The 15,381-nt window shown below is 46.4% G+C and overlaps 1 protein-coding gene and 1 pseudogene across 1 annotated transcript in view; both read left to right on the top strand.

Moving 5' to 3' along the window:
* LOC142139809 (tripartite motif containing 13-like) overlaps positions 1-15,381 on the top strand; it is a 693,488-nt pseudogene that overhangs the window by 26,590 nt on the left and 651,517 nt on the right.
* LOC142141018 (uncharacterized) overlaps positions 7,937-15,381 on the top strand; it is a 130,102-nt gene continuing 122,657 nt past the window's right edge. The window contains exon 1 of the mRNA XM_075199080.1: positions 7,937-8,210. Coding sequence (XP_075055181.1) covers positions 8,094-8,210 — 117 coding nt within the window. The 5' untranslated portion in view covers positions 7,937-8,093. The remainder of the gene's footprint in view (positions 8,211-15,381) is intronic.

The following is a 15,381-nucleotide window of genomic DNA, read 5'->3' as shown; positions in this document are numbered from 1 at the left end:
GCAGCATTTGTTAATTTCAGAATAGCGGTATTGTTGTTTTTTTTATCTGATTCAGCTGAAGCCTCTGCAGCTTAACTGGATCCCTCACCAGGAAAGCGCTATGCGCAAAGCACTTTCTCCATTCGCCAGCAGAATTAGGCCGGTGAAGAGGGAAAAACTTTGTGTTGGAGCGGGCTCAATGCCGGCCTACAGGAGCAGCCCTAGCATAGTAAATTGCAGCAGTAATTCTTTATGTACCATTGTGATTTGCAGCTATACATATTGATGGTTACCCTGCTGGGGTCATAAATAGACCGCTATAGATTTTATTTACCTGTCACGAAAGACAGATAATGGGAATGGTCCTGACCTCTGCTCGAGTGACAGTCTACTCACAGAGAAGTGCGGAGTCTAACGGAGGAGAGGTATTCACCAGGGATTCCCGCAAGGGAATATGGCCTTAGCTGCTCTCAACCGCAGGTCGCGGTCCTAAAGGGGGCGCAGAGCAGATAATGTGCAGAACCACTGAGCCACTGTAAGGCAGAGGGGAAGTAGTAGTGAGGAGATGAACTGCAGAGAGCTGGAGCACTGAGATCCACACAGGTGAACCACTCTGGAACTGGACCAGTGATGAGTGATGCTCTGCAGTGAAGCCACAGATCTAGACTGTGAGGTAGGCTGAACAAATTATTCAGTTGAAGTGATGAACTGCAGTGAACAATAGCACTGAGATCCACACAGGTGTATAACTCTGGAACTGGACCAATGATGAGCGATGCTCTGCAATGAAGCCACAGGTCTTGACTGTGAGATAAGCTGAACCAATAATGCGGTGAATCTATGAGCTGCAGGGAGCAATAGCACTGAGATCCACACAGTTATATAACTCTGGAACTTGACCAAAGATGAGCGGTGCTCTGCAATGAAGCCACAGGTAATGCTGAGAACAGGGCCGGACTGGGACTAAAAATCAGCCCTGGCATTTAAAGCACACAGGCCCACGTGGGCTCCATGCACTATATTGTTGCACACTGATGCTGGCGCAGTACAACATGATGTAGTATGAGTGTGTGTGGGGGGGGGGAGGGGGTATTTATTTCTCCTAATGACCCTTAACATTACATTATTAGCACCCCAATTACATCAATAAATACCATGACAATACATTATTAGTACCCACATTACAGCAATAAATAACCCCCCACACACACTCATACTACATCAATCACCCCCACATTATAGCAACCGGCATCACCCCCCACATTACAGCATCACTCCCCACATTACAGCATCACTCCCCACATTACAGCGTCCAGCATCACTCCCCACATTACAGCGTCCAGCATCACCCCCCACATTACAGCGTCCAGCATCACCCCCCACATTACAGAGTCCAGCATCAACCCCACATTAGAGTCCAGCATCACCCCCCACATTACAGCGTCCAGCATCACCCCCCACATTACAGCAACCGGCATCACCCCCCACATTACAGCGTCCAGCGTCACCCCCCACATTATAGCAATACCCTCTCCTACTTATTAGCAATACTAAGCACCAAACACACTACAACATTGCCACCAGCACGCCACCCCATACTACAGCAATACCACCAATTATACAGACGCCACTGTAGGAAACAATGTTTTGCTTTTTTCAAATCTCCCACAAAATAGCAACTACGAACAGAGTACTTACACACACATATAGGTAACAGGTACCCTTTTCCCTCAATGAAATATTAATGGCAGAATTTTCATGAATTATTCCACATGAAATAAAACTAACATATATCTAAAAAAAACATAACTATTGAATGATCAGTTGAACCCACACGGCCGCATTAAAAGTATTTCCATCTACAGCAAAATGTCAAAGAAAAATATTTTTGTTTTACTACAGTAATTGGATATGCGTCTTTTCTATTCATTTTAAATAACATAGTATATAAATTAAGGGGGATTAGAGGAGGTGGGTGAGAAATAATTGGATGTGACCCATCATGATCCATCAGTTTGATTAGATAGGAAACATTTAGATTATTTACCTGGAGACGTCTACCCCCTTGACTCACAGGCAGGGCTGACAAGAGGAATTTTGGGCCCTGATACAGCAACTTCTTTGGGCTCCCAACATATTCAACAATGAAAAACTTGCCTTTGGCAGAAGTTCATATGATGCCACACCGTAGTGTGCCCAGTTCATATTATGCCACATCGTAGTGCCCCAAGGTCATATTATGCCACATAGTATTACCCTCAATTCATATTTGGTCATGCAGAAGTGCCCACAAATCATATTATGGCATAGTAGTGCCCCCAAAACATATACCATACAGTAGTGCCCACAAATCATATTATGTCACAACAGTGCCTCCAAATCATATTATGCCACAATAGTGACCCCAAATAACATTATGCCATAGTAGTGCCCCCAAATCATTAGTAAAGCTCAGAAAAAACTCATTCACAAATAAAAATTGGTACAGCATATCAGATTCTGAGTGTGAGTCCCAAGAGCAGCTTAATACATCATTTACAATGCAAACAAAAATAGATATATTGACATAATTACAGATAAAATTTATGACAAGCAATGTTTTTTCCTCTTAATTAAAAATCTCTGTACAGATAAATATGCAAAAACCATTACAGCGCAATAATGAGCAATACATAGTGTTAAACATTATTGGATACGCTGTAGTGTTCCCAGTTCAAGAAAGGATGGTTAAAAACATATTCCACACGAGAAAATATATGAACTTACCTGATTATGGCATCCTGTGTTCTGTTCTCCTACTGGGCACGCTGGGCGAGGAGGGATCAGCAGCTGTCAGCTCACACAGGCAGTGGGGAGCAGGAATAGAGGGCAGTGGTCGAAGCAGAAATTTAGGAGTGGGGGTATAGAAAATATAAGTGAATGGAGTATGAAGGCTTGATTTTTTATTTTTTTTAACACTTGTCCCCTCTGTGCATTTCCATTCTTCATTACTACTTGTGTTTTATGATGGCTGCATCCCTGACATTCCCATTCTTAAGATGTCTCTCCCTTTACACTTTCTTTTACCTATGCCCCTGCACCATCTTCTCCTTAACCCCCTGCACCACCTTCTCCGCTGTCTCTCACACATCTTCCTGTACCACCTACTCCCCTGGCTCTCTCACACGTCTTCCTGCACCCTCTACCCCCCGGCTCTCTCACTCCTCTTCCTGCACTCCCTACCACCCTGGCTCTCTCACCCCCTCTCCCAGAACCCCCTTCCCCTTTGGCTCTCTCAACCCCTCTCCCAGCACCCCCTTCCCCTTTGACTCTCTCACCCCCTCTCCCAGCACCCCCTTCCCCTTTGGTTCTCTCACCCCCTCTCCCAGCACCCCCTGGCTCTCTCACCCCCTCTCCCAGAACCCCCTTCCCCTTTGGCTCTCTCACCCCCTCTCCCAGCACCCCCTGGCTCTCTCACCCCCTCTCCCAGCACCCCCTGGCTCTCTCACCCCCTCTCCCAGCACCCCTTCCCCTTTGGCTCTCTCACCCCCTTTCCCAGCACCCCCTTCGGCTCTCTCACCCCCTCTCCCAGCACCCCCTGGCTCTCACCCCCTCTCCCAGCACCCCCTGGCTCTCACCCCCTCTCCCAGCACCCCCTGGCTCTCTCACCCCTTCTCCTAGCAACCCCTGGCTCTCTCACCCCTCTCACAGCACCTCTTCCCCTTTGGCTCTCTCACCCCCTTCGGCTCTCTCACCCCCTTTGGCTCTCTCACCCCCTCTCCCAGCACCCCCTGGCTCTCACCCCCTCTCCCAGCACCCCCTTCAGCTCTCTCACCCCCTCTCCCAGCACCCCCTTCAGCTCTCTCTCCCCCTTTCCCAGAACCCCCTTCAGCTCTCTCTCCCCCTTTCCCAGCACCCCCTTCGGCTTTCACCTCCTTTCCCAGCACCCCCTTCGGCTCTCTCACCCCCTCTCCCAGCATGCCCTGGCTCTCACCCCCTCTCCCAGCACCCCGTTCGGCTCTCTCACCCCCTCTCCCAGCACCCCCTTCGACTCTCTCACACCCTCTCCCAGCATGCCCTGGCTCTCACCCCCTCTCCCAGCATGCCCTGGCTCTCACCCCCTCTCCCTGCACCCCCTTCGGCTCTCACCCCCTCTCCCAGCACCCCCTTCGGCGCTCTCACCCCCTTTCCCAGCACCCCGGGCTCTCACCCCCGCGACCCCCCCCCAGAAAATCGCGGACACCCCCCCCCAAAAATCGCGGCACCCACGCGACCCCCCCCCCCCCGAAAATCGCGGCACCCCCGCGACCCCCCCCTAAAATCGCGGCACCCCGCGACCCCCCCTAAAATCGCGGCACCCCCGCGACCCCCCCCTCCCCCCGAAAATCGCGGCACCCCCGCGACCCCCCCCCCCGGAAAATCGCGGCACCCCCGCGACCCCCCCTAAAATCGCGGCACCCCGCGACCCCCCCTAAAATCGCGGCACCCCCGCGACCCCCCCTCCCCCCCGAAAATTGCGGCACCCCCGCGACCCCCCTCCCCCCCGAAAATCGCGGCTCCCCCCCTCTTCAGTAAAAGAAAAAACTAATTAAAAAAAAAAGTAAACTCACCAGTGTAACTGGCTGCACAGCATAACGGGGGAGGGAGCTGGGGAGCGCGCAGCAGAGGTGACTGGTTCCTGGAACCAGCCACCAAGAAGACAGGGGGAGTCGGGCCGGCCCATATAGCCATCGGCCCTTCTGGCATTTGCCAGAAGTGCCAGATGGCCAGTCCGGCCCTGGCTGAGAAGCCGCACTGGTGTAGGCTGGGAAGCGGTGAGCTGCATAGTTATAGCTGAAAGCGATGAGCTGCACAGGTAATGTTGAGAAGCTGAGAGTTGCACCGGTGTAGGCTGAGAGCTGCATTGGTGTAGGCTGAGAGCTGCATCGGTGTAGGCTGAGAGCTGCATCGGTGTAGGCTGAGAGCTGCATCGGTGTAGGCTGAGAGTTGCACCGGTGTAGGCTGAGAGCTGCATCGGTGTAGGCTGAGAAGCGGTGAGCTGCATCGGTGTAGGCTGAGAGTTGCACCGGTGTAGGCTGAGAGCTGCATCGGTGTAGGCTGAGAGTTGCACCGGTGTAGGCTGAGAGCTGCATCGGTGTAGGCTGAGAGCTGCATCGGTGTAGGCTGAGAGTTGCATCGGTGTAGGCTGAGAGCTGCATCGGTGTAGGCTGAGAAGCGGTGAGCTGCACAGGTAACGCTGAGAAGTGGTAAGCAGCACTAGCCAGGAACAACAGGAATAGCTGAATGAGAGTCAGAGGAGATGCTTCCAATCAGGTAGGAAGACCTGATGATCTGACACTCATTAAACGGAGGAGGGCCCTTATAAAGGGAAAAGGGTTTGAAGGTTCCCAGGGTAGCGCCTGCGCAGTAGACTATGCAAGATGGCGCCTGATGAGAGAGGAACACCAAGCTGAGCAGCAGATTGCGGTAACCAAGGGAAACCAAGGAACACAATGAAGCACACACAGGGCCGGTGCTAGGTTTCTGGGCACCCTAGGCAAAGCTTCAGCCTATTCCCACCCCCTTCCCCCAATACCCTCGACCCACATTCATAAACTCACCCAGAAGAGAACTGAAAGCTTCAAATATAATAAAGGTATTTTTTAGTTTGAACTTATTGGGAGTATAACATCATTCTATATCATTTCTACATTTCTGAGTATATTGAGTATAAGTGGACATGAGTATAGGACGTGAGTATAGGTTTTTGTTTATGGCTGGGGGGGCACTACACATGGGCAGGGGGACACAAACGCAGGGGGAGACACATGGGCAGGAGGGAACAGGTACACATGAGCAGAGGGGGGAGGACAGGCACACATGAGCAGAGGGGGTAGGACAGGCACACATGGGCAGAGGGGGGAGGTCAGGCACACATGAGCAGAGGGGGGAGGACAGGCACACATGGGCAGAGGGGGGAGAGGACAGGCACACATGAGCAGGGGGGAGAGGACAGGCACATGATGGGCAGAGGGGGGAGGTCAGGCACACATGAGCAGGGGAGAGAGGACAGGCACACATGAGCATAGGGGGGAGGACAGGCACACATGAGCAGAGGGGGGAAGACAGGCACACATGGGCAGAGGGGGGAGAGGACAGGCACACATGAGCAGGGGGGAGGACAGGCACATGATGGGCAGAGGGGGGAGGACAGGCACATGGGCAGAGGGGAGAGGACAGGCACACATGAGCAGAGGGGGGAAGACAGGCACACATGAGCAGGGGGGGAGGACAGGCACATGATGGGCAGAGGGGGGAGGACAGGCACATGGGCAGAGGGGGGAGGACAGGCACATGGGCAGAGGGGAGAGGACAGGCACACATGAGCAGAGGGGGGAGGACAGGCACACATGGGCAGAGGGGGGAGGACATTACTGTGTAGGAATGGAGGGGAGGGCGCCTTACTTTGCAGCTGTGCAATGAGTCACTGAATGACTCAATTGCTGATCCAGATCAATTCATAAGATGCGCTGCGGCTAACGGCAAATAGGTTATCATAATCATGTCAATTGCTGACGATAGCATTAAGGGACATTGGGGCACATTTATCAATATTCACATAAAGTGAAAAGTAGTTTTCAATCCTTATCGCAATGATAAGGATTGAACTACTTCTCACATTTATGTACAGCCCTGCACAGAAACAGCAGTTCCAAAAAACTGCTCTTTCAGTGATAAAAAAAATCATACTTACCCCCCTCTTCGGAAGCGCTGTCTTCGGGTCTTCTCTTCACTCTTCAATTGCGCATGTCCAGTTCCAAGAACTGGACATGAGCACACAGATCCCCTCTCTGTCTCTGCAACGATAGTTGCAGAGAGAGAGCACTGAGTGACAGGGAGGGATCATGTGATCCCTCCACACATGCGCTGTCCAGCTCTGCTCTTCGGAGCAGAGCTGACAGCATTAGATTTCTTCAATTCGGATGATGTACGCCAGCTGCAGCTGGCGTACATTAACATGACAAGTTCCCGAAAAAAATGTTTTTTCGGGACTTGTTAGATTGCGGCCAGGAGCAGTCACCATTCGGTTTAATGGTGACTGCTCCCAAAAACGAAGAGGTATGCAAAGCAGCAGATATCCATGATATCTGCTGCGATGCCCCCTTAATAAATTTGCGGAGGACACTGTGGGACCTTAATGACTATCGTGCTTTATTAAATATGCCCCATTATGTTAACTATTATATCTGGCTTGAATGGCGCCCCCCAAAGCTCAGCCACCTAGGCAGGTGCCTAAGGTTGCCTAATGGAAGCGCCGGCCCTGGGCACACGGAACAAAACTGGTGCGATGTGTGCAGGGCCGGATTAACCCGAGGTCTAACTGGGCTATAGCCCAGGGGCCTCGGGCATCCAGGGGGCCCTTCAAACTCCTCAGCAGCATTATTGATCGGTCGGGGGCGGGGGCGCCCCCGGCCCGATCGATGCTGCTGAGTACTGTCAGTGCAGTCCTCCGTCCCGGCGCGCTGTAGTCTGCTTACTGAGGATATCTCGCGAGAGTTCATGAACTCTCGCGAGATCTCCTCAGTAAGGAGCTTACAGCGCGCCGGGACGGAGGACTGCACTGACAGGTAAGTGCTTGGGGGGGTCCTCGCGGGGGGTGGGGGGCGGCGGACTGCTCACATTGGGGGCCTCGCGGGGAATGGAGGGCCCCTTAGCCCAGGGGCCTCCATTCCCTTAATCCGGCCCTGGATGTGTGATAGAACCATACAGTAAAATATTTAGCTGAGAAAACTTTTTCCCTTCTATAACCCATCCCATAATCCCATGCTACAGACGTGACTTCTAATTACAGCCAGATTTTAATTATAGTAGTAACAAGAATGGAATCCGAAAGCAGATAGCAGCCTACTTCCGTTTCTCAATAAATAATTGGTTGTGAGGACAGCACTCATTGTAGCAGTCTACTTTCGTTTCTCAATAAATAATTGGATGTGAGGACAGCAGTCACTGTAGCAGTCTACTTTCGTTTCTCAATAAATAATTGGATGTGAGGACAGCAGTCACTTACTGTAGCAGTCTACTTTCGTTTCTCAATAAATAATTGGATGTGAGGACAGCAGTCACTCACTGTAGTGTCGTGTGTCCTGCTCGGTATCATGTCTCTCTGGTCGCTGGGGCTCTGCGCTTTCTGCCATAAGGGTGCAGTAACCGAGAAAACCGGGGAGATGCTGAAGGCTCCGGACGAGGAGATAATGGCTCACTACAACTGTGTGGTAAGATACTTGCGGGAGATCTAGTTACAGACAGATCACTGATCCACTGAGGATCCCTAACTATAACTGTGTATATTAAACCTGCCGCTTCTGAGTGGTCAGATGCCTGGCTAGTGACTAACTGAATGATTACATCGCTACAGCGGCCGCCTTAACATTACTGTATACAGGGCAACAGGACTATTTAAGTATTTATATTCAGTGTCTTCAATAAAGTAGTTTTCTTTTCAAATAACTTACACTGGTCAGTTTACATGGCTGCTACTGAATAATATGTCGCACATTCAGTAGCCTGGACAAAAGTCACGTATATAATAGGAATAGATATATATTTATAATAGGAGACCGCAGCGCTCTGACGGTCTCAGTACAGTGATCTGTATACACAGCTACCAGGTACTTGGAGAAGAAACGTAGACCTAGTCTAATGAGAGAGAAGTACAGTAAGCTGAATAGATGTGGTCTGGTAGGAAATACGGAGTTTTCTCTGCCCCAATATATATCCGATAGTGTAATGTAAGGTCCTGGGAACTTGAAATCTGAGCGATTGGATCAGAAAATGTTAACTCATTTCTGCTGGGAGAAAAGTCAATCTATTATATGCTTTTGTTACTCGATCGCCTTAAAGTAGTAGTAATCTGATTGTATGGGTAAATATACCTTCCTTTCTGTATTTACGAGGCTGTTTATGTTTAGTTCTACTGGCCATACTTTTTGACTGAACTCAACCTATTTATTAAAAACCTTAAAAGAAAAATGTAACATCATACAAATTACTGATCCCTCCAATTACTATTGAAAAGCACCAGTCATAGGAATAGCAGAACATTGCACAAACGTTTAACATCACCTGGAGCACTGGCACCTGTGAATTTTTCTAGACAACAAATTTCATCCTAAACAAAAAAAAAATCAGTGCTGCCATCAAAAAGCCTACCACAACTCAGAGTTACAGGGATATATTTTCAAAGGGTGAAATCCCTGTTGCCATTACACACGTTTTGGCCGACTATAGGGCTATTTTCACCTTGCCCTGTACAGTAAAGGTAACCCCGTTTTCGTCATATATCTCCATCCCCATAAAGCTTTATGGGTGTGGCACAAATGCACTATTTATGAAGAGATGAAAAAGAAAGATGATTTTTTTTCTCCTCTAAAGTTAATGCCATCTCTAAATGGCTTAAACCAGTGGTTCCCAAACTTTTGCAGTTCGCGGCACCCTTAGAGTCTCCATAATTTTTTCAAGGCACCCCTCCAAAATAATTACCGAGCAGTCCCATTTTATAAGTAGCTGGGTCAAAAAACATAATAAGTATTTAGGTCAGGACAGAAATACTTTTTTAGTTGTACGCAAAAATACACATAAATCCAAGAGAAAATAATATTTTTATATATTTATATTTCTGTCAAAGAATAATTTACAGCTAACTCACTCTGTGCCCCTGCATCATCTCCACACAAACTGTGCCCCTACATCATTTCCAAACTTTGAGCCCCTCTGCATCCACACTCTCTGTGCCCCATCTGCATCCACACTCTCTGAACCCCATCTGCATCCACACACTCTGTGCCCCATCTGCATCCACACACTCTGTGCCCCATCTGCATCCACATACTCTGTGCCCCATCTGCATCTTATACTTACCTACTTTCTTCAGCTCCCTTCCGGGAGCCAGCCAGTGGAGGGGGGCGTGAGGGGGCGGGGCGGCCAAAATGGCGTCATTTTGGCCCCGCCCCCTGTGACGGCATGACGCAAATTGCGTCATTTGACAGCGGGGGGTGGGGCTAAATGCCGCGATTCATCAGGAATCGCGGCGTTTGGGCTGGGATCTAATTCTGCCCACTTCACTAGGAAGTGGGCACTTCCTAGTGAAGTGGGCAGAATTCGGGAGATTGCCACACTCGCCCGGGAGTCCGGGAGACTCTCGCAAAATGCGGGAGTCTCCCGGACATTCCTGGAGAGTTGGCAAGTATGCTGCATCCACATACTCTGTGCCCCAACTGCATCCACACACTCTGTGCCCCATCTGCATCCACACACTCTGTGCCCCCTCTGCATCCTCACTCTGCCCTCTCTGCATCCCGCCATGACCAGGAAGAGAGAAAACAAACAAAAAAAACTTACCAATCCGGCGGCGTCCGCGACCCAGCATCCTCTCTCATTGCCGTTTGTCAGGCGTGATGACGTGATGACGTCACGCCCGACATACAGTGAGAGACAAGGAGGGAGGAGGATGCTGGGTCCCGGGCGCCGCCGGATTGGTAAGTTTTTTTTTTGTCTGTTTTTTTTTCCTCTCCTGTGTTATAGCTGAGGCTGTAGTACATGTTTGCAGTATATAATGATGGCAACTGAGCTCAGCTCTCTCCTCACATCAGGGCGGTGTTGAGGAAAGTAGGACAGAAGCAGTGTGGTCACTTAATGTGAGGGTGATGGACAGGAATTAGCAGAACATGAGTATAAATCTTTCTCTGATATGCGGTGGTAGACAGTGAACTGGCCGAGTCTGATTCAAGGGAGAATAAGAAAACACATACTGAGCATATGTGGACTTTTCACCTCACATGTGCAGTTTTTTTTCAAGAGGAACCAGGAAGAGGTAAATTTTGCTGCGGCAAAAAGATTGGATGAAAGTTATCACCGGTAAAGAAAGATCTCGCCTGGACAGCCTCTTTTCTCTGGTGTTGTCACTGCGAAATCTGAATGATAAATTGCAGTGAAACACTATTTTTCCTCACTGCAATAAGCTACAATAGAAAATAGTTATCGTGCAGTGCAGCAGTGATTGATAAAGAGGTCCGAAAGTGTTAATTAAATAAGGGTTGGCTTTTCCTCCCCATCACAAATTTCCTGTAACAGCATAATAATGTGAACAGTTTATTCAAGGTTTTAAACACATTTACATCTATCTCTTGCACTGAGCGCATTGGTGGTGAGATGAAAGTCGCTCTGTTTGTCCCACTCCCTTATTCCATAAACAAAATAATCCTGAGTTCATATAAGGCACTGACTAAAAACTTTTTTTATATTTTCATTATCTTTGTCATTTTTCTGGTACATAACTAATCTGACAAAGTTGAAAGGGTTGGGCATATATTACATATCATATTTCCTTCCTGAGGAAACCTTATTGCTTAACATTTTAAATATTCTTTATTGAAGATAATTGATATGCCACTGCCATCTTGTGTTTATTGTGCAAAATTACAACTAACATTAATTTTCCGCATATCCTGTACAGTACTAAACAATAATTAAATAGGTTGAAATTTATTTCCTCAACAACTTGTTGAAGTTTACTATATAAATCATTTGGTTGCTGTTCCAGATAATGGCTGACTTCATAATATGGTATAGCTAAGAAGATAGAGTTCAGGAGCAGAGAACAAGATGTTGCATTTTATAGACATCATCTTCTCCACTCTTCAAAGAGTGATCCAAATTTAAATATTGAGTATTCAGTTACCAAGATTATACACCCATACATATATTATAACATGAGCAAGTCTGGGCAGCACAATGGTGAGCATTGCCAATTCAAAGTGCTGAGATCATGGGTTCAACTCCTATGATGACCCTATCTGTGTGAAGTTTGTATGTTCTCCCTGTGTTTTGTTTGGGTTTCCTCTCACACAGTCCAAAAACATATTGGTAGGTTAACTTCTGACAACAATGGACTCTAGTGTCTGTCAGTGAATTTAGGCTGTAAGCTCCAATGGGGCAGAGACTGATGTGAGTAACTCCATAGAATAGCAGATAATTGTGCCCAAGATGGCTGCCTCACTGTCCTGGCAACAATAATCCCTTTCTAAGTGGTACTCGGATTATGGATGCTACTACATTGACATCAGAAGAAACTATCGGACAAGGTTCCCCCGCTGGTCGCTCATCACCCTTCACTGCAACAGCAAAAGAAATGGCCCTAGTAGCGCTTTTAATTGACCTATTATACATTTTGAATCCTAGGCTACTATTATTACGCATATTGAACAAAGCTGAAAATCTCCCATTTCTTTTTAAATTTAGAAGAATCAATGGCAGTTTCGTTGTATAAGACCACAACACCAGCATGGAGAACACAATGTATACTAGTTATAATATTACCCAAGAATCCCTATCATATTTATAAATAAAATGTGAAATTAACAATTGATAAAAGTAATAAATAAGCTTCAATTGACATATTTGGGTCAAGCAAATTTAATAAAAATGACCACTGTTCCTAATCTCTTATATTGACTATAAGTACCATATTATTACCCTCTAATGATATTAAACACATAACTGCTGCACTTTATTGCTTTATATGACACAACAAAAGGCCTTCCATTAGCCTAATTAGGTTACAACAGAGAAAACAAAATGTGGGTATTAATTTTACGCATATATAAAATTATAATCATGCAGCCCTTTTACGAGACAGGGCACCGACTCCCCCCATCTAAGTGGGAGTGACATTTGACAAGTGGGTGTGGCCAATCTAATGTGGGGGTGTGGCTAGCACTTTACTGAAAGAATTCTGTTACACGTTTGCAAATGCATATTATAAGGGCACAGTCGTGCCCTTATATTAAGGTTACATCTAAAAAACGTCATTTTCCCATAGGGAATTTGTGAGAGGGGGGGCATGGTGTTTGAGGGTCTACATTTTAAAAACTATTAAAGCTATTAAACTGAAATTTGGCATGCGAATGGAGAACTGTCCACAGGTGCCGCATGTGAAATTTCAGAAAAAATGAATAAAAAATGACAATTTAGGAACAATCTAAAGTTCAAAATCTGTCCGTTTTTTTTCAACTTCCTGTTTCGCAAAAGTCGCTGTTTTTCTGTTCTTTTTGGGAGAGCGTATCTCAGTGTACAGGACGTTTAAAGACACGCGGTAAGTTTTGTTAGAAAGCTATTATTGCTGAGGAGTGCCTTTGAGGGTTCACAAGCTTGAAAAAATTACAGTTTTTTTACAATTTGGTAAAACATGCCCCATTTTAAAGATAGTGGATTTCACATAACTTCATAACGTTGCGCATGTCTGATAGAGTCTTGTGCTGGGTGTACTGAAAATGGCTTCACTTGAGAGCACAAATATGGCTGTTCCCCTCTCGCTAAGAAATTTCCTTCTGTTTGCCAGAGAAATTAGCAATAATTGCCTGATGGAAGGAAGATGACTGGAGTTTTGGGGCTGAGGGGAACACACACAAACATTTTTAGCCCTGGCACCGCTCTCTTTACAAAGTTTAATCGCTTTGAGCTGATGCCAGAGCGGCCGTTACAGTTCCCATTTTGAACGTCCCGCCCCTGGCTGATGTCACTTAATTTATTCACTTCACTTGTCTTGGGGCAGGAGATTTAAAAGATGTTCTGTGGTGCGCTGATCCTACAGAACAGATCAGTGACGGGGATAGGAACCCTATCTCAGGGCTCTTTTGTGGAGCGCTATAGAGAGCTGTCAGCTTGGAGGGATGGCTAACTCCGTGACTGTAAAGATTTAAGTCTGGGGAGCAAGCAGTGAGAGCAGTGAGTGTGTTGTAGTGCTGGTCAGCGGTACCTTATATGAGTGTCCATCAGTCAGCTTTACTCAGCAGTTAACGCACAGATGCACTCTCCAGCTCCCTCTGATAATGCATCCATTTCAGCGTTGAGCAGTGTGGCAACTCGTTTGCCCAGAATGTCATCCAGTATGACCACTGCGTGTCTCCCTCGATGTGCCGACGCTGTGACACAAATAGTGTCAATCATCTGCTTATCAGCTGTTTATTTACATATGTTCAGCACAGAGAGGTGAACCCTCAATAATAATTATTTACACTGGAGAGTCTCAGTTTCTAATAGTACTCTACTTATCACCTGTTAAAGATATATAGAGCACAGGAAGATTGATTCTATTTAGAGCCCAACACTGTAGATCATACTTTTGAAAGCCTGTTGGTTCAGTGTAATAAGTAATCTAAAAGACAATAAAACTGTCAGCTATGGTAAGTCAATTGTTTATTTAAGCGTATAAGGCACTGGGAAGTTAACTCTCAATAGTAATAAACTGTAAGATACAGAGCTGAGGGTTCCTCCATGTGCAGGTTGTTGATACACTGTAATTGGCAGTATAAGTGTCAAGGCAGTATAAGGCACGGAGAGGTTAACTCTCAATGGTAGTTAACTATAAGATACAAAGCTGAGGGTTTCGTCGTATACAGCCTGCTAATACACTATGGGGCACAATTATCAATATTAACATAAAGTGAAAAATAGTTTTCAATCCTTATCGCAATGATAAAGATTGAACTATTTCTCACATTTATGTACAGCCCTGCACAGAAACAGCAGTTCCGAAAAACTGCTGTTTGTGATAAAAAAAAATCATACTTACCTGCCTCTTCGGGACGCGATGTCCCTGGATCTCCTCCTCCTCCTCTTCGGTCTTCTTTTTTAAGCAATTGCGCATGTGCAGTTCAAAGAACTGGACATGCGCACAAACATCTCCCTCGATCTCTGCAACTATAGTTGCAGAGAGCGAGTGGTGATTGACAGGGAGGGATCACATGATCCCTCCACACATGCGCTGTCCAGCTCTGCTCTTAGGAGCAGAGCTGACAGCACTGAGATTTATTTTATATATATATTTTATATATATATTTTATATATATATTTATATATATATATTATATATATATATATATTTATATATATATTTTATTTTTTTTTCATTTCTGATATATATAGTTTTCTTTCATATAAAATACATTTGCCCATTTACTTACATCAGGAGCTGTGGCTCAACTGATATATACACTGTTCTGATAACATAGTGTTGTGGGTTTAATTCCCCCTAAGAGCATATATATATATATATATATATTGTCTTTTTGTTTCAAAATAATGAAATAAGCATAGGAAAAGTTTTGGTATGTTTATTTCATTATTTTGATCCCCATAGGGTTCTCATTTTATTATTTCCCCATATATATATATATCTTTTTCATTTCTGATATATAGTTTTCTAGTCAGAGGATGGCTCTATGTATTGTTCAGGGGTGAGAGGATGGCTCTATGTATTGTGCAGGGGTCAAAGGATGGCTCTATGTATTGTGCAGAGGTCAAAGGATGGCTCTATGTATTGTGCAGGGGTCAAAGGATGACCTCTGTGTTGTACAGGGACAGATGATGGCTCTATGTATTGTGCAG

Source organism: Mixophyes fleayi, chromosome 2 (assembly GCF_038048845.1).
Source record: "Mixophyes fleayi isolate aMixFle1 chromosome 2, aMixFle1.hap1, whole genome shotgun sequence".
Taxonomy (NCBI): Eukaryota; Metazoa; Chordata; class Amphibia; order Anura; family Limnodynastidae; genus Mixophyes; species Mixophyes fleayi.
This window is presented reverse-complemented; position numbering and strand designations above follow the sequence as displayed.